Consider the following 26,492-nt stretch of genomic DNA (forward strand, 5'->3'; position numbering starts at 1 on the left):
CAAATCATACATTTAATATTCTCATCATATTGGCAGCAAAAAAATGCGTCCTCTCATCCTACTTGGAACTTTCGTACATGGTTTCGAGAGAGACATATGCCACTCGCAGGTCACAGACAAATACAAATGGAACGGAGTTTGCCTCCAGTGAGTGAGAGGGTGGGGGTTGGCGGACGTTAGAAGCAGCTATCACTGCGAGCCACAATGTCTCGCGAGTCACGTTCTCGCCACGGCTGAATGCTATCGTGAAGATTTGGTATTTTCGTAAACACATACTTACGTATAACTTCTTAACAGCTTTACATTACAGTTACGAACATCATAATATACAATGGATTTTGATATAATATATTGAAGATAACAGGTACATTTATGACACATTACTAAAATTTCGAATTATATGTGGGCAAGGTGGTGATGTGTCTAGGAACTCGCCGTGGCTGGCAGAAAATTAATTTGCATTCAAATTTGTGAGCAGGATCTTCTGTATCGCTCGCAGTGCCTCGTAGCGCACTCGCTTGTCTCCATGCTCGAGATGCCTCATGATGGGCTCCTTGACACCCAATTCATTCAGTACTCTACAAACACAGAAATGAGATTTTTATTTTTATGGCGTTCAACGTGATGACAGTGTTTGAGTTTTTGCACCCCGTCATAGATGCAGAAATATGCAAAGCTTCGGATCTGCGTATAGAAATGGAGGAAACTGTATGTTGAATGCTGCATAAGAGCTCTTGCTAACATATTCAATAGAAAAGTTTCCCTTTCCCGTCTTTCTTTGTAATAGAGTCCACACATAGCTCCGAAACGTTGGGCATTTCTTATCAATCAATTTTTACGTAATTCTTCAATTCAATCTCTGACTGCAAAAACGAAGAAAAACTAATTTCTGTTAAAATCAAGTGAAATCTAAAGTTCTTCCTTAGCCATCGCCCATCATAAAGAGTCAAAAGGGGGGGGGGAAGAAAGAATAAAATTATTATTCATTGTTCGATACACTCTTTTAAGACTTATAATTACAAATAACTTTATGATATCTTTACTGTGTAATAAATATGGGAAATGCCTGTTATTATTCGGTTGAGAAGCTTTTGTCATCTAGTCTGCTGTCAAAAAATCTGAAAGTTAGAATTTATAAAACAGTTATATTACCGGTTGTTCTGTATGGCTGTGAAACTTGGACTCTCACTTTGAGAGAGGAACTGAGATTAAGGGTATTTGAGAATAAGGTTCTTAGGAAAATATTTGGGGCTAAGAGGGATGAAGTTACAGGAGAATAGAGAAAGTTACACAACGCAGAGCTGGACGCATTGTATTCTTCACCTGACATAATTAGGAACATTAAATCCAGACGTTTGAGATGGGCAGGGCATGTAGCACGTATGGGCGAATCCAAAAATGCATATAGAGTGTTAGTTGGGAGGCCTGCGGGAAAAAGACCTTTGTGGAGGCCAAGACGTAGATGGGAAGATAATATTAAAATGGATTTGAGGAAGGTGGGATATGATGGTAGAGACTGGATTAATCTTGCTCAGGATAGGGAGCAATGGAGGGCTTATGTGAGGGCAGTAATGAACCTCCGGGTTCCTTAAAAGCCAGTAAGTAAGTAAGTAAGTAAGTAAGTAAGTAAGTAAGTAAGTAAGTAAGTAAGTATATCTTTACTGTGTTATCATGCAATAGTTGCAACAATTTCTACATTGGATAGACTGGAAGATAATTTCAAACACGTTACAAGGAACATATCACAGCCATAATCAAACAACACAACAATTCATCCTACGCAGAACACATCACAAACTCCAATCACAACTACAGCAACATAGACACTGACATCAAAATACTACACATCCAACTGCAAAAACCAGAAAATTAACACCCCAGAAAAATATTAAATTTATAAACGTACAAAAACAGACTCACATCACATCCTGAACACTCAACTGAATTTCAAAACACACACACTTTTAGACACAATCATGAACACACCTCATCACAGCAGGAAACCAGAAGATAACGCTTCGAACAATGAATGATATCACTTCGAAACTAGTCAGCCAGGTAAATTTCAAAAGTTAACACAGTAAAGATATCATAAAGTTAGTCAATAAAATTATATAATATTGCTCTATTACACGCATACATACATACATACATACATACATACGTCCACGTCAGCGCGTCTGGCCGCGAAACCAAATGGCCCGGGTTCGAATCCTGGTTGGGGCAAGTTACCTGTTTGAGGTTTTTTCCGGGGTTTTCCCTCAACCCAATACGAGCAAATGCTGGGTAACTTTCGGTGCTGGACTCCGGACTCATTTCACCGGCATTATCACCTTCATATCATTCAGACGCTAAATAACCTAGATGTTGATACAGCGTCGTAAAATAACCGAATATAATAAATACATACATACCTACATATATACATACATACATAGGTACATACAACATACATACAGTCTACATACATATATACATACATACATACATAGGGTCTACACATACATACATACATACATACATACATACATACATACATACATACATACAGTCTACATACATACATACCTACATATATACATACATAGGTACATACATACATACAGTCTACATACATACATACATAATACATACCTACATATATATATATATATATATATATACATACATAGGTACATACATACATACATACAGTCTACATGCATACATACATAAATACATACAGTCTACATACATACATACATACATAGGGTCTACACATACATACATACATACATACATACATACATACATACTTAAAGTGTCCGAAGACAGGTCTGGACCTCATAAGGGATACAAGGGATGGGTTATAAAATTTTCGTAACAGTTTGTCTGCCTGGCTTCATTTACTACAGTAATGAATGACACATAGGCATGTGTGACGAATAGAAGCATGCGACGAGTTACGACCTGTGCCATGTATATTGCCACAACATATGACGAGTTATCCATGACAAGTTATGTTGACGACCTTAACTGTGAAGAAAGTCCCTAAACCCACTTTTCGGTAGGGGAGTTTGTCCCTATTGCTCCCCGCGGGTGCCCGTGCTCAGTATTTTGGGATGATCCAATGTCAAACATGCTCACCTTTTCCCTTGCGGATAGTTTTCCACATATTGCCCGATGTCATGGCACGCCAAACTAATAACTTCTGGGTCTGAACTAGTTTTTATAATGTGGACTAAATGTCGTACAAGGCAATAGTTGTTCTCGTTGAGCCTGGCCATATTTCGGGTCCAAAATGAACTTGACTTGCGCGCGGTTGAAGGCTTCAGCTGACCACAGCACAATTCTTGGGCGTATATGGCAAACGAGCTGTAACATAGAGCATTGAAGATGATTGTACATTGCAAGAGACAACCTGGTATAAATGTTCTGCTTAAGGCGCAACATAATCCGAACTCTCATCAAGTGTAATTTATAGTAGATAAAGAACTTGTTAAGGGAGAATTTATCACGATACTCCCGCTCCATTGCCATTGAACATAATCTCTCCCTTCCTTATGATCCACAAAACAATGTTAGGATGCACTGGCAATGAACTAATGCGGCAGAAACAGATATGCATGTATAATTTTTATTCTGAAGGGGTAGAGCGTGACCTAGTACTACGTCCATCTGAGAAAACGTCTGCTCTCAACCCCATATCGCTGTTCTGGAGGAACAACGATGTGAGTGCAACGTAGAATGTTTTTCAAGACAAGGAAAGACAGGATCTTATTTGCATATAGATACATACACAGTGGACCAAAAAAGCACAAAATCAGAAATACTCTATTTTCGGAAATACATAATATTAACTTATAATGTTCGAAAGAGTAGACTTTAAAGATGAGGGGGACTTTTTATTATGTTTTTGAGGCTCAATTAAAATCTTATGGAGGTCAATACACAATGATACGAAAAATTTGGCTTTTGAAGACAATTTATTACTTCAAAATGCAGAAACTGAATGTTGGTAAAATTAATAATAATTAATGATCTTACAAATAATAAAAAATGATGCTCTATGTGGCCGCCATTTGCCCACACAATCATTTTTAGGCGTCTTCTCCATTGTCCAATAGCACTGGATATCTGTCTTTGATCAAGCCGGTCCCAACATTCAAGAAGGCGTTGTCGTAAATGTTCAATAATTACGAATTCTTGTTTTATAGTTGACTCCATACAAAATAGTCCATTAAGATTAAGATCTCGTTTGAAGCTTCAGTGAAAACCATCAGAGAATCTGAGAAAGATCTTTCACGCAATAATCTCTCAGGAGGGATATCATGTCCGTATCTTGCTAATCAATCGTTGTACACTTGAAACAGACTATTCTCGCTGACGGGCAGATAAATTATCGTATTGGTGCAAATGTTTAATGAAAATCTTGTCTTCGTTCGTTAAGTGACCCATTATTCACAAAATGGAAACTCAGAACGGAAGAAAACAAATGATGATAGCACAACAAACGGCTTGGCCTGCTGAACTCGTAAGACCATAATGCTTAGTTCGGCATAAACGATCGATTTTACACTGCCTTACAAAAAATAAAAAATAATGTTTAATAAATGGAAAAAAGTTAAATATTACGGTACCGGTCTGCAAGGACTGTAAAATTTGCCTGTAAAATAAACTTTCAAGTGAAATCATTAGCTACTGGAATATAACCATTAAAATTTTGTGCCTTTTTTTTGGCCCACTGTGTGTATAAATATTAATAAATATGTGAAAAAAAAAAAATGCCAATCGAAATGAAGCAAAATGTTATAGTTTTTTTATTACTTTTAAATAGTAATGGTCAGATAAGAATGTTTTAATATTCTCTTCAATTCTACAGTTGCGTCATCTTTCTTCCGGAACAGCGATCTGGAGTATTCCCAACTCCCATAGCTGACTACAGTAAGGTTCGCTCTTTATCCAGGTTTCGAGTACACAACCCCACTCGTTCAGCCATAACTAGGCCTAATATTCACTGAAAATTATGTTACTGCATCTATACGTGAGTGCATTCGTATTAGAGTTGAACAATGAGCGAGAAAGCAAGACTAAGAGCACCCGCAAAGCCGAAAACCCGCACGACAATATTGCCTACGTCATTGATGTAAAAATTGCTTGTGAGTGAATCAAGCGAAAGTTCAAGACATCGAGAGTGGTCAACTCTCGAACGTCAAGCTGCCTTGAATCGTCACAGTTGTTTATACCAGATTGGACTTTTATCTGTTTTGGCAACTGTTATATATGAGCCGTTCAGAGGAGAAGTGGTGTAAGTCAAAAATGGATAATGAGGGTTAAAGTAAACATTCTGTAAAATGCAGCGTAAAGTAGCAATTAATATTCAATTTATTTGAACTATTAGTAGTCAGTGGATAGCAAGAAGGCCATATTAATTGCTACTTTGCGCTGTACTTTACATAATTTTTACTTTAAACCTAATTAATTACCCAATTTTGACTTACACCACTTTTGCTCTGAACGGCTCATATGTATAAGCAATCAAGTAGCCTATCTGAAGTATCATCTCTACCTTTCAGTGTATAATAATCCGTTCCCCAATCTTTATTTAATTACTAGCCCCTTATTAAAAGGCTAGGATTTTTTTTTTCGTATCTTTGAGATCAAGTGTACAATCTCAAGTGAAAAAGTATGTTAACGCTTTATTTAACGTTAAGTTTTATGTTTCATAGAAATGCAAATTTATTTGAGATTTGTTTTTTTTTTTATTTATGTAACCATAGGTAATATCTGATAATAGAATCAGAACATTTTGATAACTATTTTACTGTCTTGTTTTGTCTTTTTGTCTCAATTAAACATCTCTTCAAAGTGACGAAATTTTTCCACGTCGACCAAATGCTATTTGTAGAATGATGAGCAAGACTCGAAGCGCACGAGAGTTACGAGACGAGACTCGAAAGACAAATGTAACGAACACAGCGAGCGAGAGCGGCAGTTAGTTCTGTTCATCTCTAATTCGTATGTATGTAGCATGCATGCATGAATGCATGTATGTATGTATGCATGAATGCATGCGTATATACAGCTTATGTGATAATAAATTTCGAAATTATATACATCAGCTCAAAGAATTTGAGTGACCACAAGGGTCCTGAATACAATAAACATGTACAATATAATGTGATGTGATACATTAAAGAAAAAAGAAAGTTAATTGTTTAAGGCAAATATAAGTTGATAATTGAAATAGAGATGATGATGTAATATTTGAAGAGAATCCTTGATAATATTTATAAGAATAGACATTACATAATCAAAAGGAATGTGAAGTTCCTTAAGATAATTCCACGTGAATTTTGTGATTGAACCTCTACTGCCAAACAGCAAACCAATGACGGACCATTGTTTAAGAGGGACGTTGTACTTTTGAGAAAGATAAGGCAGACAAGGTTCATATATGGACTTCTTCTCAATATCAACTTCGGTGGCCTGATTTAGGTTCCTTTCGAAACGGATAGTAGGGTCAAGAACAAGAGCCCGTTTTAAGCGTCCGTTGATAGCAATAATGTCTGCCCGTCTAAAAGAACCATCTGATGATACACAATGTACTTCCTCATGAATCTCCCAATTTAAAGTTTTTAACGATATCGCCAAAGCATGTCGTACACGATGATGTTTAGCATTGATCAACAGCTCGCCTTTGGGGCATTGTCCAAGCACGTGTCCAAGTGTTTCAACCTCGCTACAGTCTGGATGACGGCAGCGGGTTGTGCTTAGAGTTCTGCCCTGTATTGCGCGAACCGCCGAAATATTGCTTGATATTTTTAAATCATTGGTCCATTCTAAGGAAGATAGGGCCTTTCGATTGCTTACCCATGAGTTAGCCTTGGGGAGATCACTATAAACAATAACCCCTTTACCACGCAAGGTATGGTTTGTCCAAGTTTGGAATGCGTCATTTCTTAAGTGTTTACGAATTTAACGAGCTGACCAGTTGATAGCATCAATAGCTGTGATATTCAATTTTGACAGAGCAGAAACTTTTTCACTTACTTTTGTGGACTTCCGGATCTTACAGACATAGAGGCAAAAGTCAAAATTCTGCTCTTAAAGCTCTAAATCAACTACGTGAATGGAATACATCAAATTTGATGACACTCAATTTAAGCAAAAGTAACTACCAAATATTTTCACAGATTGAAAACTCAAAAAAGTTTCATATCCATTGTTCAAGAATTAAAACAGAATATCAATATCCAGAATTTAAAAGAAAACTTACAAATTAAACCAAACCCTTTAACTCTATTAAATATAGAATATAATCTAAATTTAACAGAAGAAATACTGAAAATCAGAAGTAAACACTGAAATACTGAAACAATTGTCTTTAGAGACAATTAATATTAGGTACCCTCCACAAAACTGGCTTCATTTTTACACCGACGGATCCTTGATCTCCAGAGAACAAGGTGCCGGTGCAGGTGTTACGTGCTGTCTCTTCTCACTTTATAGATCTCTTGGATATGAAACAACAAGTTTTGATGGAGAAATCATTGCGATAAGTGAAAGTCTCAGGAATCTTCTATGCCACATCAATAAATTTAGGAATGCAGTTATATTGTCAGACTCCAAAGCAGCTATTCTATCAATCGTCTCTAAACACACACCTTCATCTCAAACAGCAGAAATAACTAAAATGCTTTCTCAATTATTATCACTAAATAAAAGAATTGTATTCCAATGGATACCATCCCATTGTGGAATCCTGGGAAACGAGAATGCAGATGCTTTAGCAAAGAAGGGCAGCACTGCTACTTACAGACCTGTTACTAAATCTACGTATTACTCTGTGAAGAGATTTATTAAATCTACATACTTAGACTTCAACAAACAAAATTTGATAACTCAATCCCAAGGAAAAAAATGGAACTCTCTGCATCAAAATCCACAGTTAATTCCCGATTTACCACGAAAATCGTGTGTAGCTGCATTTAGATTGGCAACAGGCCATGATTGTTTGGCCAAACACCTGCATAGAATTGGAATATATCAGTCCCGTAACTGCCCATTGTGCAACTCAAACCAAGAAATGGATTTGGAACACCTCAAAATCTGTGCTTCAGTGGCTGGTCATGATAATATCTTTGAAAAATATTGGAGTGCAAGAGGTCAAATGACTTTATTGTCAAGCGCCTGGCATTAGAAAACAACAACAACTTTTTCACTTGCAAGGTCCCTAACATTGTGGAGATGGGAGTCATCAACACGAAGAAGAGTATTACAGATATTTATGTGTTGTACATAAGCTTCCCAATATGCTTTCATTAACGAAAGACCACGATATTTTTTAGGGGAGTAAAGCATTCCGACTGGGCAGTCATGAGGAAGACCAATAAGCTCTTTGCATGCTCCTCTGGTAACTTTATCTAAATCATTAAGAAATTTGGCATATGCATATCTTTTAACGTCTTAAATTTCAAGTTCATTGTCATCCTATATGACATCTAATTTTTTCAGTTTGTTATTTAACGTCGCTTTATCAACTACTAGGTCATTTAGTGATAGCGAGATAGTATTTGGCGAAGTGAGACCGAGGATTCGCCACAGGTTACCTGACATTCGCCTGACGATTGAGAAAATCCTCGAAAAAAAAAAACCAAAGAAATAATTAGCCCAAGCGAGATTCGAAAGCGCGCCCGAGCGTAACTCTGGATCGGCGGGCAAGCGCCTTAGCCGACTGAGCTACGCCGGTGGCCTACCTAATTTTTATAAGCCACAGAAATTTCAGTTTCATTGTTGCGTTGTACATACATGTAACCTTTTAGGAGGAACTGACCTCATATTTACTTCATCTGAATCAAGGTTCTTGTTGAGGAAGTCAATGTCTTCCAGAATATCCTCATCTTCATAGTTGTTCTGTTCCAGCAGTTTAAGATATTTGGACATCTTGGATTGCTTCATTTGGAGAACGTGAACCTGGGTGACAGCCGGATTCTCTGGTTTTTCAATCAAATTCTAGAAAAAGTAATTATGAGTTACGTTTGTATAGTATTGTGCAAAATAGACTCCTGACAAAACATTTACATTAAAGGAAATAAGATATATCCAAAACCTCTCAAGTCTTTTATACTGATCTGTGTTATGATTAAGTTTTGTTCAGAATTTCAGAAACTTAACAGCTTATGGCCAGTTTGTCCAAGTAATGTTTAATTTTGCTTAACGAATGTTAAATTAACAGTCTGTTTATTTTTAACGCTTTGTTAATATATTTTCCATTTGTTCAACATAATTTTGTTTAAGATAACCAACACTTAACTATAACGTCTGTTAGCACTATTTTAACTACTCAACAGCAGTTGGTAATGATTCTACACATGTAAGACAATTTTTGATTGGCTAAAATTAATCTTTAAATTCTATATTATAGAGTGAGTCATGAAACTTGCATAAAATGACAACCTGTTATAGTAGGCCACGCTCCATAAACAAACAGTTGACAAATGAAAGTTGTAGGTGACATGCTGAATAATAATTACAAAGTAAGGTTATATTTCCTCATTGCTATTATGGATACGAAATACGAAAGAAATAAAATAACACTGATGTATTTAAACAGTCCAAAGTATTTTTAAATGTTATATTACCAGTCATATGCTAAACATTCCCTACAGAGAGACACAAAATATTAATTTCGCAACTTCTGTTCGAACAGCTGTGGAGACATTGGCCATATTTAATTAACTGTTAAACAAGTTAACTGCCCGAAATCCTACATTTAAAATTAACAAACTGTAAACAATCTGTTAAACCAAACTGGTGTTGAAAACATACAATTTTATTAAGTAACAATCTGTTTAGTATTTATACCGGAACCCACAGTTTCTGAAGTCGAAATTGCGATAGAAAATCTGAAAAAGTACAAGTCACCAGGTATTGATCAAATTCCAGCAGAATTAATACAAGAAGGTGGAAGCGTATTATCTAGAGAAATTTATAAACTTGTACTTGCAATTTGGGACAAGGAAATTGTACCAGAACAGTGGAAGGAGTCCATAATCGTACCTATTTTTAAGAAGGGGGACAAGACTAACTGTAGTAACTTTCGAGGAATATCACTTTTGTTGACGTCGTACAAAATTTTGTCGAGAAGATTAACTCCATATGTAGATGAAATTATTGGGGATCATCAGTGTGGTTTCAGGCGTAATAGATCGACAATTGATCAGATTTTTTGTATCCGACAGATATTGGAGAAAAAATGGGAGTATAAGGGTACAGTACATCAGTTATTCATAGATTTCAAAAAGGTATATGACTCGGTTAAGAGAGAAATTTTATATAATATTCTTATTGAATTTGGTATTCCTAAGAAACTAGTTCGATTAATTAAAATGTGTCTTAGTGAAACTTACAGCAGAGTCCGTATAGGCCAGTTTCTATCTGATGCTTTTCTAATTCACTGCGGGCTAAAACAGAGAGATGCACTATCACCTTCACTTTTTAACTTCGCTCTAGAATATGCCATTAGGAAAGTTCAGGATAACAGAGAGGGTTTGGAATTGAACGGGTTACATCAGCTTCTTGTCTATGCGGATGACGTGAATATGTTAGGAGAAAATCCACAAACGATTAGGGAAAACGCGGAAATTCTACTTGAAGCAAGTAAAGAGGTAGGGTTGGAAGTAAATCCCGAAAAGACTAAGTATATGATTATGTCTCGTGATCAGAATATTGTACGAAATGGAACTATAAAAGTTGGAGATTTATCCTTCGAAGAGGTGAAAAAATTCAAATATCTTGGAGCAACAGTAACAAATATAAATGACACTCGGGAGGAAATTAAACGCAGAATAAATATGGGAAATGCGTGTTATTATTCGGTTGAGAAGCTTTTGTCATCTAGTCTTCTGTCAAAAAATCTGAAAGAATTTATAAAACAGTTATATTACCGGTTGTTCTGTATGGTTGTGAAACTTGGACTCTCACTTTGAGAGATGAACAGAGATTAAGGGTGTTTGAGAATAAGGTTCTTAGGAAAATATTTGGGGCTAAGAGGGATGAAGTTACAGGAGAATGGAGAAAGTTACACAACACAGAGCTGCACGCATTGTATACTTCACCTGACATAATTAGGACCATAAAATCCAGACGTTTGAGATGGGCAGGGCATGTAGCACGTATGAGCGAATCCAGAAATGCATATAGAGTGTTAGTTGGGAGGCCGGAGGGCAAAAGACCTTTAGGGAGGCCGAGACGTAGATGGGAAGATAATATTAAAATGGATTTGAGGGAGGTAAGATATGATGGTAGAGACTGGATTAATCTTGCTCAGGATAGGGAGCAATGGGGGGCTTATGTGAGGGCGGCAATGAACCTCCGGGTTCCGTAAAAGCCAGTAAGTAAGTAACAATCTGTTTAGAGTTTAACAGTCGTTAAATTTTCTAACGATACTTGGAAAAACCGCCATTAGTCTTGCATGCTATGCATACAAGGGAAGTCTCTAAGTCCCAGAGATAACTTAGGCCTACTACAGTTCTAAATTAATTAATTTAATAGTATTGTGGTTGTTTACAGTTTGTTCTTATAGAACACTATGTTCAGCCCGGCTCCCGGTCGAAAACACGCACATCAGATACACCTTCTCCATGAGGTCTCTATGACCTTGTGCATCCATAAGGTCAGAAAGGGTTAAATTGAATAATTAGAGATGAGATACATTTCATTTGAACAGTACTGCTGAAAATATTGAACAGTCAACAAGACAGTCTTATGCAATGTTTGGCGGTAAACGGATGCCAGTCTGAACACTTTCAGTGAACTGACACCGATGCGTGATAGAATTAGAACATTGTTGAATTCTCTTTAATGGTTTTAAATTCTGTGCCTTTTATTGTTGTTATATTTCAATGGTTCATATCCATTTTATAAGGCATTAACAGGTTTTTGTAATTCATAAAAATAATGGTTTTGTATTTTGTACTTTTTGAGCCTCGAAGATCCCAAAAAATATAAAATAAATACGTAGTGTAAAGGCAGACATCTTGGCACACTCCTTTCTAACTGAAAATCGTAGTTTTTGAAAACATATTCCAAATATTCATTTTTTTTCAACTCCGTATAACTTTTGTACAGTTGAGAAAGTAAGACCTATCGAGAGAAAGAGACGGAATACCGAACACTAGTTTATCGCAATCAATGTTACTGACACTATGTACTTGCATAAAAATTTCGAAGTCGATTTTTTGTAGTATTACAATACTTTCTTTTTAACTTTTATGAAATGAAAATATAATAAATTGATGACACATAACATACATACATAATAATAATAATAATAATAATAATAATAATAATAATAATAATAATAATAATAATAATAATCACCTCTTCCTTTCCTGTGTATTTACAATGAGATGCAGTTTAGTCGCTTTAAGAACGATGATAATAAAAATAGTCCAACTTACTCTGAAAACTGCGAGCGTAATTCTGACAACTTTTTCTCTAGAGGAATCTTTAATGAAATTGCATAGCAGTGGAATGACAGTTGAGCTGCAAACGAAGAAACATATCAGCATTAAGATAATCACTTGAATGTTTTTTTTTTTTTTCCGTTTAAGTTATACTAACTACGAGGTTATGTAGAGAGAATAAAATTGATGATAGCGAGATACAGCATTATTTGACGAGATGAGCCCCTAGGATTCGCCATGGGATTACCTGACATTATTGCGACTATAATCTGAACCATGGGGAACTAGATTCTTAACACTGCCACTTTGCTACTAGTAGACATCAGTCAAGCAACAATAGTAATTACCCAACCACCCATATGACACACTAAAGTTTCTTTACAAGTCAAGCGTCCTAAGTAACCTGATACTTAATCACCAACTTTTAACTTAAAAAATGGGCCACGTCTTCATTACAGCTTAAAGAACTTGTAGCTCCGGCGCATCTTCCACAAGATGAGGACGCTTTGATGAATGACTCAAGTGCCGTCATTATACCTACCTGTTTTTGAAAGATGGCACATGATCAAGACATGACAGTAGTGTTGCGATCGAAAAAAAAAAAAAACAACTGAATGTCACATAGCATGGTAGGCCTGTTGCTATGGTAACAACGGTTGAGTTGCCAAACTTACAGTTCCCACGTGGCGAATGCTTAATAGCTCTCTTGGCGACATTTATTGGCACACAATGTTAGCATTGGTACGTTTCGTCTTTGATTCTCTGTCGATTTTTGTATTGTTTTTCTACCTCAACGTCAATTGTCAATGAATGTTTTAACGTCAGCCATGTAACGTCAATTGCTTTCTTCCATCAGCTCACAGGTGGTATACTAAAAGCCAGGTTATGAACCGACTAAACAGGAAGTAGTTGGCAGGGCGAGAGAAAAGTGCGGGTTAGAGGGGTAGCCTGTGCAGCGATGACACGTTGAGTGTGGTGGATGGAGGGGGGAAGGAGAACGGAGCTTTTCATTGGACCTCACGTGAAAATGTCGTCTGCTAACGAAAATCTGGCAACGGAATCACGGAGACAGTGTAGCCAAACTTCCCAGTTCCTTTGGAGTACCACGTGCATTACGAGTCGCATTTCGTACCAGCGTCATTAGCTCGTGCCTTCTTAAAAACAGTAATTTTAATTACTAATATTTTTGATAGTGTTATCGAGAACTATATACAGTAGTTATTTTAAACATATCGGTGACAAACGCTGAACACTCTTTGAATCTCGCGCCACTATGTGGCAACAGAGCTCATAAAGCGAGCAACAGAACGTTGCTTCCGGTTTAGTTGGTTCATAACCTGGCTTTTAGTATAGTCCATATTGGGAACATAGCGCTGTAGTTCCAAGCTCGGCCGCTTAACTGTCATGTCCCTTCTTTGAAAAAAGAGATATACTCTAGTTAAAAGTAATAGCCTTAGTTGGGCAATGACGTAATATGGCTAAGGAAAATTAATCTGAAGACAGTAATACTTACCGCATAATATCCTTTTCTGCTAACGTGGTTGAAAACGTGAACATCCAAATGCAGAATATAAGCTGATAGTGAACCTGGAAGTCCTTGGTATTCTGGAGCAGTGTGAGAACAATATTTATACCATCCTTGTCATATATGGCCAAGCGGTATTCCTCTCTGTGCAACAGGATCTGAAGGCACCGTATTCTTGCCTGCAAATACTCGTCTGACTGCTGAAATCATAGTTCTACCGCTATCACAGTGAATGAACCCTGAAATTTGTCGTCATTCTGGAAGAGAGGCTACTACTCATCGCATAATATGAATAAATATATTAATCAGTCCATTCGTCTATGTTTATTTATTACTAGCCGTACCCGTGCGCTCCGCTGCACCCGTTAGAAATAAATATAAAGTATTTACATAATTAAAATAGAACATTTGATCCAGTGAACATTCGTGTTTGATAGAAGGATAAATCGTTTAATATGTTACTTAATTTAAATTGCATCCAAATAATTAAAATGCGATAATTTTTGTCCACAGACCACTCATTTGGTGCAATCACAATTCCTTTAACATGTTTCTTAATTTTTATTACATGCAACCATAGTTTAATGAACATTGACATCATTTAGATTTAATGTGTATACTTTATTTTACTTGTTATAGGTTTCCATTGAATTATGGTAATAACTTCATTTTAACCTTTGTTTTCTACGTATTCAGTAAATGGCGCTTGGCCCACTATGGTTCTGAACCCTTCAAATAACTTAAATTATATAATATAATATAATATAATATAATATAATATAATATAATATAATATAATATAATATAATATAATATTATATTATATTATATTATATTATATTATATTATATTATATTATATTATATCAGAAGTTACTGTAATAACATTATAGCATTATGTCCATCTAGAGAAACTACACAATGGTGAAATTAATTAATTAATTAATTACACAAATCGGTTAATTTAGCTTCCGATATTACTTCATACAAACACAGACACATTCTCTGTAGGCTATCTTTCATAACTTTCGATTGTTGCTCTCCAAGACCCCTTATAGACGAAGTCATTTGTTTTTTAATTCATTACACGGCGTTAGATGGCAGTTATTTTAATTTTAAAACTCATTTATCTCATTAAATATCAGTCCTATCAAAATGTTTCCAGGAATAAAACTTATCGAAAATTATTTTTAAAGAAACTTTTGTTATGTAACATTTTTCACAAAAATGAATAATAAGCGAGATATTTCGATTTATTTAATTCAGGACCCTTATAACCCCCCTTTTAAATAATGTATTTTGAATGTCATATAGCCTAAAATCTAAGTTACAACGAACTTAATTTATATTCCAATTTTCATCGAAATCCGTTCAGCCATTATCGCTTGATAAGGTAACAAACATACAGACAGACTACAAACAAAAATTTCAAAAAAGCGATTTTCGGTTTCAGGGTGGTTAATTATATATGTTAGGACCAATTATTTTTGGAAAATCGAAAACTACCAGAAAAATTTCGGCTACAGATTTATTATTAGTATAGATTTTCGCTGTTTTCAGTCAGTATTAAAACTAAAATAGAAGCGCTGGGAATTAGAGAATTTCATCAACGAAAATAATTGTCAGCACCAGTCGCGTTGTGCTTGATGCCTAAAACAATTTATGGACGGCTTGAAGTAGACACCCTGTATAGACTATCACATGAAGTTTTCTCGTAATCTCTAAATGGCGTAAACTGAAATTATCTTTATCAACCGAGCGACTTTGCCTAATTGTACCTTACTTCTTGTACCAGTAGTTCTTCTATCCATGCACAGAAGGACTGTAGAATTTCGGTGTCAATCAATTTCCGACTCCACGTTGTAATTTCAGCAATGATCATGGCCGCCATATGTGCAGTGAAGTTATCCCCTTGTGTCATAAGATTAAAGAAAGGCTCCAATACCGCTGTCACATTTCCTTCGGAAAGTTCGCAGAAATCCTCCGCTACCGACTTATTAGCCTACAATATATAACATATTTCAAATGGTGAATTTATCAGTACAACTTAAATAAATCTACAGTCTTGAATCTTGCGTACACTACTTTTAACACTTAAATATAAATGGCTGGTTGATTTGAATCTTGCGTACACTACTTTTAACACTTAAATATAAATGGCTGGTTGATTTGAATCTTGCGTACACTACTTTTAACACTTAAATATAAATGACTGGTTGATTTGAATCTTGCGTACACTACTTTTAACACTTAAATATAAATGACTGGTTGATTTGAATCTTGCGTACGCTACTTTTAACACTTAAATATAAATGACTGGTTGATTTGAATCTTGCGTACACTACTTTTAACACTTAAATATAAATGACTGGTTGATTTTAATCTTGTGTACACTACTTTTAACACTTAAATATAAATGACTGGTTGATTTGAATCTTGCGTACACTACTTTTAACACTTAAATATAAATGACTGGTTGATTTGAATCTTGCGTACACTACTTTTAACACTTAAATATAAATGACTGGTTGATTTGAATCTTGCGTACACTACTTTTAACACTTAAATATAAATGACTGGTTGATTGGCAAACTTATTCGTGTTAAATTACATAAGCAACTGTGGCTTACAGCTGTTTCGGTGCTTTTTCACACCATCCTCAGAGCCTACTATACTTCTTCTTTTTTTTTTTATAAGATGGGACATGACAGTTAAGCGGCCGAGCTTGGAACTACAATGCTATGTTGCCAATATGGACTACCATGCTGCCAGCTGATGGAAGCTAGCAATAATTAAGATGGTTGACGTTAAAACATTCATTGACAATTGACGCGAAGGTAAGAAAACAATACAAAAATCGACAGAGAATCAAACACGAAACGTACCAATGCTAACATTGTGTGCACAGTAAATGTCGTCAAGAGAGCTATTAAGCACTCGTTACGTGGGAGCGGTAAGTTTGGCAACTCAACCGTTGTTACCATAGCAACAGGCCTACAACGCTATGTGACATTCAGCTGTTTTTCCGATAGCAACGCTACTGTCATGTCCGATCTTTCAAAAAAACAAGTATAGTTCTCGGCGTCATCTCGAACTTCGCTGCGTGTTGTGGGGTTGCGTTTTCGTGTTGAAAAGTGGAGTCAAATAGTGTGTGTGTTCTGAAATTGATCTGTGTGTTGAGAATTTGATAAGGGTGTGTTTTAGTGTGTGTGTGTGTGTGTGTGTGTGTGTGTGTGTGTGTATTTCATATTGTTCTAGTGTGTTGAATTTTTGGTTTTTGGGTTGTATATGTAGGATTTCCATGTCTGTATTTATGTTATTGTATGTGTGGTTAGCATTAGTTATGTGTTCGGCGTATGTGGATGTATTGTGTCCTCTGGTTATTACTTTAATGTGTTCTTTGTAGAACACATAAATACAGACATGGAAATCCTACACATACAACCCAAAAACCAAAAACTCAACACACTAGAACAATATGAAATACACACACACACACACACACACACACACACACACACACACACACACACACACACTAAAACACATCCTGATCAAATTCTCAACACACAGATCAATTTCAGAACACACACACTATTTGACTCCACTTTTCAATCCTTTTCAACACGCAAACGCACCTCCACAACAGACAGCGAAGTTCGAGATGGCGCCGAGATATAGTAGGCTCTGAGGATGGTGTGAAGAAGCACCGAAACAGCTGTAAGCCACAGTTTTTATTTATTTTTTTTATTGGGTTCTTTTACGACGCTGTATCAACATCTAGGTTATTTAGCGTCTGAATGATATGAAGGTGATAATGCCGGTGAAATGAGTCCGGGGTCCAGCACCGAAAGTTACCCAGCATTTGCTGGTATTGGGTTGAGGGAAAACCCCGGAAAAAACCTCAACCAGGTAACTTGCCCCGACCGGGATTCGAACCCGGGCCACCTGGTTTCGCAGCCAGACGCGCTGACCGTTACTCCACAGGTGTGGACGTAAGCCACAGTTGCTTATGTAATTTAACACGAGTAAGTTTGCCAATCAACCAATCATTTAAATCTACAGTATTTATCTGCAATTAGGGATGAAAAGTACACGTCCATTTTCTGATCGTGCTGTGATGGGTGCTTCGAAATTATAGGCCTACGAATGTCAATCATTCAGGAGGTATGTACTAGTGCATGATCAGGCATCAAAGACAATTGAATCGGAAGATGCAAAAAGGTGACATGTTACAAAAACAAATTTTACAGAAGACAATAAAAACTTTCTAATTCCTACAAATCATGTCCTGTTGTACGCATAAAAATTAAGTCACCTGTGCCAAAATATGTAGATTGGCACAGGTATATGTATACAGAACATGATTTGCAGGAACTTATAAAGTTTTTAATGTCTCCTGCAAAATTTGTTTTTTGTAACGTACTTACTTACTTACGGCTTTTAAGGAACCCGGAGGTTCATCGCCGCCCTCACATAAGCCCGCCATAGGTCCCTATCCTGTGCAAAATTAATCCAGTCTCTACTATCATATCCCACTCCCTTCAAATTCATTTTAATATTATCCTCCCATCTACGTCTCGGCCTCTCCAAAGGTCTTTATTCTTCCGGCCTCCCAACTAATACTCTACATGCATTTCTAGATTCGCCCATACTTGCTGCATGCCCTGCCCATCTCAAACGTCTGGATTTAATGTTCCTAATTATATCAGGTGAAGAATACAATGCGACAAGTTCTGCGTTATGTAAATTTTTCCATTCTCCATTTTCCTGTAACTTCATCCCTCTTAGATCCAAATATTTTCCTAAGCACCCGTAACCTCTGTTACTCTCTCAAAGTGAGAGTCCAAGTTTCACAACCATAAGCGTTTTTGAGAGCAGACTGGATGACAAAAGTTTCTCAACCGAATAATAACGGGCATTTCCCATATTTATTCTGCGTTTAATTTCCTCCCGAGTATCATTTATATTTGTTACTGTTGCTCCTCTTCTAAGGATAAATTTCCAATTTATATTTTAATTTCGTACAATATTCTGGTCATGAGATATAATCATATACTTTGTCTTTTCAGGACTTACTTCCAAACCTATCTCTTTACTTGTTTCAAGTAAAATTCCTGGATTTTCGTCTAACATATTCACGTCATTCGCATAGACAAGCAGCTGATGTAACCCGTTCATTTCCAAACTCTCTCTGTTTTCCTGGACTTTCCTAATTGCATACTCTAGAGCAAAGTTAAAAAGTGAAGGTGATAATGCATCTCCTTGCTTTAGCCCACAGTGAATTGGAAAATCATCCGACAGAAACTGACCTATACGGACTCTGCTGTGTTTTTTGGTAACATGTCACTTTTTTTGCATCTTCCGATTCAATTAGTAGAATTTTTAAGATGATCAAATGTATTAATTCTGAACTGTTATTAGAGACGATAATAATCGAAGCTCTACTATATTCTTAAGGTTAGGGAATTGATATTGAAGTAAAATATTTGGAAGTCATACCTGTAGCGTGTCATAAATTAGTACCAGCACATATTGAAGAGCTTCTTCGTGAAGTTCAGCTTGCAGGAGCTTAAGAGTTACGTCTGCAAATACAAGCCTATTTTGATCTATGAGAGTATCACGTTCCTCATCGCTCAGAGAATTAATAGCTGTTATGAAGGTATACTGATCTGGAGAAAGAACCTGAGACCTGCAACATACACAAAGGATCATTGAATTTGAATTTCAATTCGTGTGAAAGAAGTTCTGTTATCCGAAACTCATAATAATTATACATCTTGATTACACAACGCATCCAACCACCCCACACAACACAAACAAGCTGCATTCCGAACAATGGTACACAGACTACTCAACATACCAATGAACCAACAGGATTACAACGAAGAACTAAACACAATCAAATACATAGCACAAAAAAACGGATACAACCCCAACATAATAGACAACATAATACGAAAGACAAAACAAAACCACAAAATACAGAAGAATACAACACAAACACAAGAACACAAAAAATACATCACACTAACATACGAAAACAAAAACACACATAAAATTGCAACCTCATTCAAGAAATTAAACTACAACATCGCATACAGAACAAATAACACTCTGCAAAAACATCTCAACACACAAACAACACAAACAAACAAATACAACCACACAGGGGTATACAAACTCAAATGTAACACCTGCAACAACTTCTACATAGGACAGACAGGCAGATCATTTCAAACACGTTACAAAGAACACATCACAGCCATAACAAAATTACAAAACACCTCCAGATACGCAGAACACATCACACGTGCCAACCACACCTACAGAGACATCAACACAGACATGGAAATACTGCACATCCAACCAAAAAGCCAGAAACTCAACACACTAGAACAATATGAAATATACAGACACACGAAAACACACCCTAACGATATTCTCAACACACAACTCAATTTCAAAACACATACATTCTTTGACTCTACACTACGAACGCACCCACACAGGAAACAAGAGGCGCCAAGACCAACAACGACCAGTTCCGAAGATGACCGAAAATAGGTCGAAACATGTTAATAATGTACGTTAATATTTAACACAAGAAAGTACTTATCATTCATAATAATTGTTATCTTATTAAGTAAATAATTCCTATTGTGTTACAAGACTATTTTAAATCAATTAGCCTATACAAAGAAAAACTTTAATAACTTTCTCATATACCTCAGACTCATTACTGGTGGAATCAAAACAACTCCAATAGATTCTATGAGATTCCTCACTAATATTAACAGCATCAAAATGACAATAGAAGAAAAAGCACTGATTCAATATGAAAAACTTATCAGATTACCAGGAAACAATTGCCATTCATACAGTCCTCTCTGTAGATTGAAAACTCAAAAAAGTTTCATATCCATTGTTCAAGAATTAAAACAGAAAATCAATATCCCGAATTTAAAAGAAAACTTACAAATTAAACCAAACCCTTTAACTCTATTAAATATGGAATATAATCTAAATTTAACAGAAGAAATACTGAAATCAGAAGTAAACACTGAAATACTAAAATAATTGTCTTTAAAGACAATTAATATTAGATACCCTCCACAAAACTGGCTTGATTTATACACTGACGGATCCTTGATCTCCAGAGAACAAGGTGCCGGAGCAGGTGTTACGTGCTGTCTCTTCTCACTTTATAGATCTCTTGGGTATGGAACAACAAGTTTTGATGGAGAAATCATTGCAATAAGTGAAATTCTCAGGAATCTTCTATGCCACATCAATAAATTTAAAAATGCAGTTATATTCTCAAACTCCAAAGCAGCTATTCTATCAATAGTCTCTAAACACACACCTTCATCTCAAACAGCAGAAATAACTAAAATGCTCTCTCAATTAATATCACTCAATAAAAGAATTGTATTCCAATGGATACCATCCCATTGTGGAATCCTGGGAAACGAGAATGCGGATGCACTAGCAAAGAAGGGCAGCACTGCTACTTACAGACCTGTTACTAAATTTACGTATTACTCTGTGAAAAGATTTATTAAATCTACATACTTAGACTTCAACAAACAAAATTTGATAACACAATCCCAAGGGAAAAAATGGAACTCTCTGCATCAAAATCCACAGTTAATTCCCGATTTACCACGAAAATCGTGTGTAGCTGCATTTAGATTGGCAACAGGCCATGATTGTTTGGCCAAACACCTGCATAGAATTGGAATATATCAGTCCCCTAACTGCCCATTGTGCAACTCAAACCAAGAAATGGATTCGGAACACCTCAAAATCTGTGCTTCAGTGGCTGGTCATGTTAATATCTTTGAAAAATATTGGAGTGCAAGAGGTCATTAGAAAACAAGAACAACAACTTTCTCATATACTATTTCAATGAGTTTCAAGCAATTTTCAACGTTTCTAACTCATCAGTGTTGTGGTGCGAGATTTTTTTTTACATGTTTGGAGTCATAGATGCGGACGTACAGATGAGGAGGCAGACCTAGCATGTGAGTTGTGCGCAAGGGGAAAGAGTGAGCTAGGAGGAAGGGAGTTTGCTTCCGATGGTTATTAGTAGGGAGCGGATTTTTATGTGCTAAAAAATGTAAATATATTTATTTTTATGTCCTAAAAAGTACGAAAATAATTGCTAAAAATAAAAAAATATATATATACATTTTTTAAATATGACAAAAATACTTTACTTAGCTGGAAAAAAAAAAATGTTACTAGGTACTCACCAACCACACTTGAGTGCTAGTAGTTGGCCGAGAATTGCAGTTAACAACAAAGGTCATCTTAAAATTCTCCATCACAAATGCATGCCGATTATCTCTGAACAACGACTTATACTGTGAAAACGATCTTTCCAAATCACAGGACGTCAGACGTGCATATTTAAAGACAGGAATGTCACAAACACAAACACCGTCAATTTCACCTACAGCACACCCTCCAATACTTGAGCAACTTTACACATTTTTTTTTATATCCTCTGTTTTTCCCAAACACATTCTGGAATTTGTCCCTTAGTAATTGTGCTTCTGAACCTGGTAGCGAGTCTAGTTTAATTTCCACGTCACGCACCTCCCTGTTTCAGACAACAGGTTTTTGGATGTTTCGATTTTTTTATGGTGTCACACAAAAACTTAGCTTTGCTAATAGGAAAGCCAAATCGTTTTTAAACAACCATCTTTCATTATATCTTGAAGGATATCGATTGACGAAGCCCGATAACAGGGAATCACAACGAGATATATTGCCTTACTTGATAAACATGAGCGAGAGTGAGAGATTTGTTTAAATTAAATACTGTTCATACCTGAGGTCTTATCTGTTGTGTTTGACAAACAAAGCGTGGAATGAAATCATCTTCAGCAACAATGAACATTCCTAATTATGTGTTACAAGATCTCTCCTCCTTGTCCACGTTAATTTATTCTCTAATAACACTGATATGCTGCCTAGCAGCTCTCAGAACTTGGGGCGATTCTATTACAAAAATGGATACACCACACAACGCTTAGAAACACGAAGAAACCAAGAATTTTTAAAAAAGAAAACGTACTTCTGAGTGGTATAATTGATTTAGTTTTAAAATATTTAAAAGTTCTTGTGAAAAAATTGTGTAAGTAAAAAAACTCCAAGATTGATGTGTTTATAATATATTTCCTGAAAATAATATTATTAATAATAATAATAATAATAATAATAATAATAATAATAATATAAATAACAATACATATTATGTATTCACATAATTTTTTTTGGTGAAAATATATGTTTTTATGTGAAATAAAATTCGGGTTTTAAACTTGAAACTTCATGTTCGGAATTGTTAACTTTGTTAATTGTGTTTTATCACACGCAAAAAAAATTAATTACATAGGAATCCGCTCCTTAGTTATTATTGTATAATACAAATCTACTAACACGCAAGTTCATCTCAGACTAAAACCTATCTTCCCCCTCCATAACAGTTACTATTGGTAGTATATACAAGGCACATGATAAGATCACAAGACAGGTCTTGCCTCCTCTACTGTGTGTGTGTGTGTGTGTGTGTGTGTGTGCGTGTGCGTGCGTAACAATATTATTCACATCAACATTTCTAACAGGATGAACTCACTTTAAGTATGGTGTCCACTTGATGATGCTATTACGAACTTCGTAACATTGGACATTCAAAGTATTTGCTCCTTGTATTTGAACTGTCAAAATGAGAGAAAACATCACACGTATTAAATACTAATATACATTCGACTGTGAACTTCATTGCGATAGTATCGCATTCATGGAAGCTTAACAAAACTTTGAAACATGAACTTTTTATACTGAAAGTAGAAATAATTTTCTACAAAAGAAATGACGAAATTTACGTCAATACTAACTTCAAAGCCTAATTTTTAATTCGTTCAGTATAAACCCAGCGAGGTGGCTCATGCGTTCCGCATGGGACTCGCATTTGGGAGGTCCGTTGTTCGATTCCCAGAGCGATCAACTTGATTGTGATTTTTCTGTGTGTGTGTGTGTGTTTTTTTTTTTTTTTTTTTTTTTTTTTTTTTTTTTTTTTTTTTTTACAGTTAGTAAGGCAAATGCCGAGTTGAAGTTTTCATTGCCACGGTCCATTTCCCTTCCTCTCCCGTGTAGAAAAAGAATTTAGATTTCATCCTATCCGCAACCTTTCCTGGGTTCCCAGACTTCCGCAATATCTCTGCCAGCATTCATTCCTTAAGAGCACTTCCAAGGGCGCTTCGGCACCTTGGAAGGGCCGTTGGAATGGATTCTTTGTTGCTTGGTCACCTTGGCGGTAGGGGGTAAGGGGTTCCCATTGGGTGAGCTGATGAAGGGTCACATGCGGCCGATGGGCTGGTACACCTCATCCTCATTCAACCCATAAATTCTGGGTGCACAATAGGCCTAAGTATGGCCGATGTGCAAGGGATCGTTCATACCCGCCCCTAGCCACCGTTACGTAACCTAACCTAACCTAACCTAACCTATTCAGTTATAATGAAGAAAAAATCACGTAGGGAATAGTCTGGCATTGATGGAATCCATCGTCATTGTTTTTAATATCAAATTATTATAATAATTTTTACTAGTTATTGTTGTATTTCTTGACAAAATCCAGTAGTGTACGATAAATATCAGATTATAGACGATCAAACATGCTCAAAACTAATTTTTCAGTATTGGGAATACTGGAAACAAGTATTTCCGCGAAAATTGCAAAATCAATTTTTGTAGCGTTCCAATAATTTCTTTTTGTATTTCGTATAATACGAAATAAGTTTGCAAGGAATGTCTACAAAGTTCACACATAACTTAATTTAGTATTATGAAACTTACCTAGCGATTCCGATGGCAATGTGACTTTTCCAATGTCCGATGTTAAGAAATTCATTCTGTTACGAAGAATGAGAACCGTAAGATGTGAAATGGAGGATATTTAAGCTTTAAATTTTACCATTACTATATCTTAAGGTGGAGCATTATGCTATCCTTTGTAATCTCTTCAATACATAAAGAACAATATATTGTTATCCATGACTTTTGTTCGTCCATGTCTTGTAATAAGCACGTAACCTTCGAGAGATTACGAGGCCAGGAAGTAACGCGTATTTGTCGAGAGAATCTCAAAACACTAAGATTATAAGTAAAAATATCTAGCCTTTTACCTGCTCAGTGTAATAGTTAATGCCCATGGTTTAATTGACTTAGAATTGTTACTATTGTCACTCACCTTAATTTATTTAAGTTACAGCAGGAAGTTTCAACAGGAATTACGTTTGAATTGGGAATTTCAATACGCAAAGACATGGAAAGAAAATACTGTATGGCTGCTTGGAAATGTGTTCATGAGTGCCGTGCATTACGGCTGTACCGAAATTTTTCATCACACTACCTTAATGATTCCTCTTACTATTTTCCCTCCACGCCTTTAGAACGAACCTAATCCTATTCTGCCGTTATCTGTTTCTAATTCGGAAAATGATATAACTCACGAAACTTTCAAATACACGAATTTAACAACGAATAAAATCCCACATGCACCCCATTTGTTCAACGCGCATCCATGTGGAATAAACATTGGCAAGGGCTTTTTGTTAAAGTATGTCTTACAAGCAAACATTCTCATTGGGACGGATAAAAAAGTTTTTTTTTCTTCCACCATGTTATTCATGGAAAGATGTATTGGAACAGATACAGCAATTGTTGAGCTATTTTGAACATATTCCCCACCGGAATTGAGACACACGTGATCAACTTTTGTATCCCTGTGTCATAGAATTCTGCCGCCTGGGATCGGAACCAAAGTGTGATAGTCGTCTGCATCTCTCTGTTGATTCCACGTTATGGCAAATTTCTCATTTCCGGTGGGGAATATATTGAAAAATAGCTCAACAATTGCTGTATCTGTTCCAATACATATTTCCATGAAATTGTTTTCTTTCTGTAAACGGTCTCACGGAAACTTACTTTCTTGACAACCCTCGTAATTGCGCTCGAGTGGCCAAAATTTGTATAAGCACTTGTTTTGACATTATTAACATAGGTGGTAAGTTCGTACCAAACAAATAGATTTCAGTTGAGTGCAGCGAGGAGTATAGATACCATCTGCGCATCGCCTTGCTTCCGCTCGCTATAGACGATACACAGTATGTTCACATAAACAATGCATAGGGGCATTCTGTGGAACTGTGTAGGATCGTGAATAGTTTAAAGAATATTGTTAATTTATGTTAATATTTTAGGTTCTGAACAAAGTGAGCTATTCTGTTATTATTGTATTATTTACGTGATGTTAATATTATGCATGATTCCAAAAAAGTAAACTCACCTGTTATTAAATAATTATGCAAACAGGAGTGTGTAACACATTAATTTTTTTCTTGTTTATTCTTCGTTAAATGTTGACGTCTCGTGCTGCTATGCATTCAGTTGCGTTACAGTCCAAGTTCAACATCGGAATTACGATACGAACTTCCTAGCTGTCAT

General features: G+C 36.0%; 1 protein-coding gene across 1 annotated transcript; it reads right to left on the reverse strand.

Annotated features, from left to right (window-relative positions):
* Window positions 1-367: 367 nt before the first annotated feature.
* LOC138695748 (V-type proton ATPase subunit H-like) lies at window positions 368-25,032 on the reverse strand. The gene is made up of 9 exons (XM_069819951.1): window positions 24,843-25,032; window positions 23,620-23,701; window positions 19,476-19,665; window positions 15,757-15,975; window positions 13,963-14,174; window positions 12,444-12,528; window positions 8,816-8,994; window positions 3,127-3,354; window positions 368-578 (listed from the first exon to the last, which is right to left on the reverse strand). Exons 1-9 carry the CDS (start codon window positions 24,895-24,897, stop codon window positions 452-454), a joined length of 1,377 nt encoding a protein of 458 aa, XP_069676052.1. The 5' UTR covers window positions 24,898-25,032; the 3' UTR covers window positions 368-451.
* Window positions 25,033-26,492: the final 1,460 nt, after the last annotated feature.

This window comes from Periplaneta americana, chromosome 1 (assembly GCF_040183065.1).
Source record: "Periplaneta americana isolate PAMFEO1 chromosome 1, P.americana_PAMFEO1_priV1, whole genome shotgun sequence".
NCBI lineage: Eukaryota > Metazoa > Arthropoda > Insecta > Blattodea > Blattidae > Periplaneta > Periplaneta americana.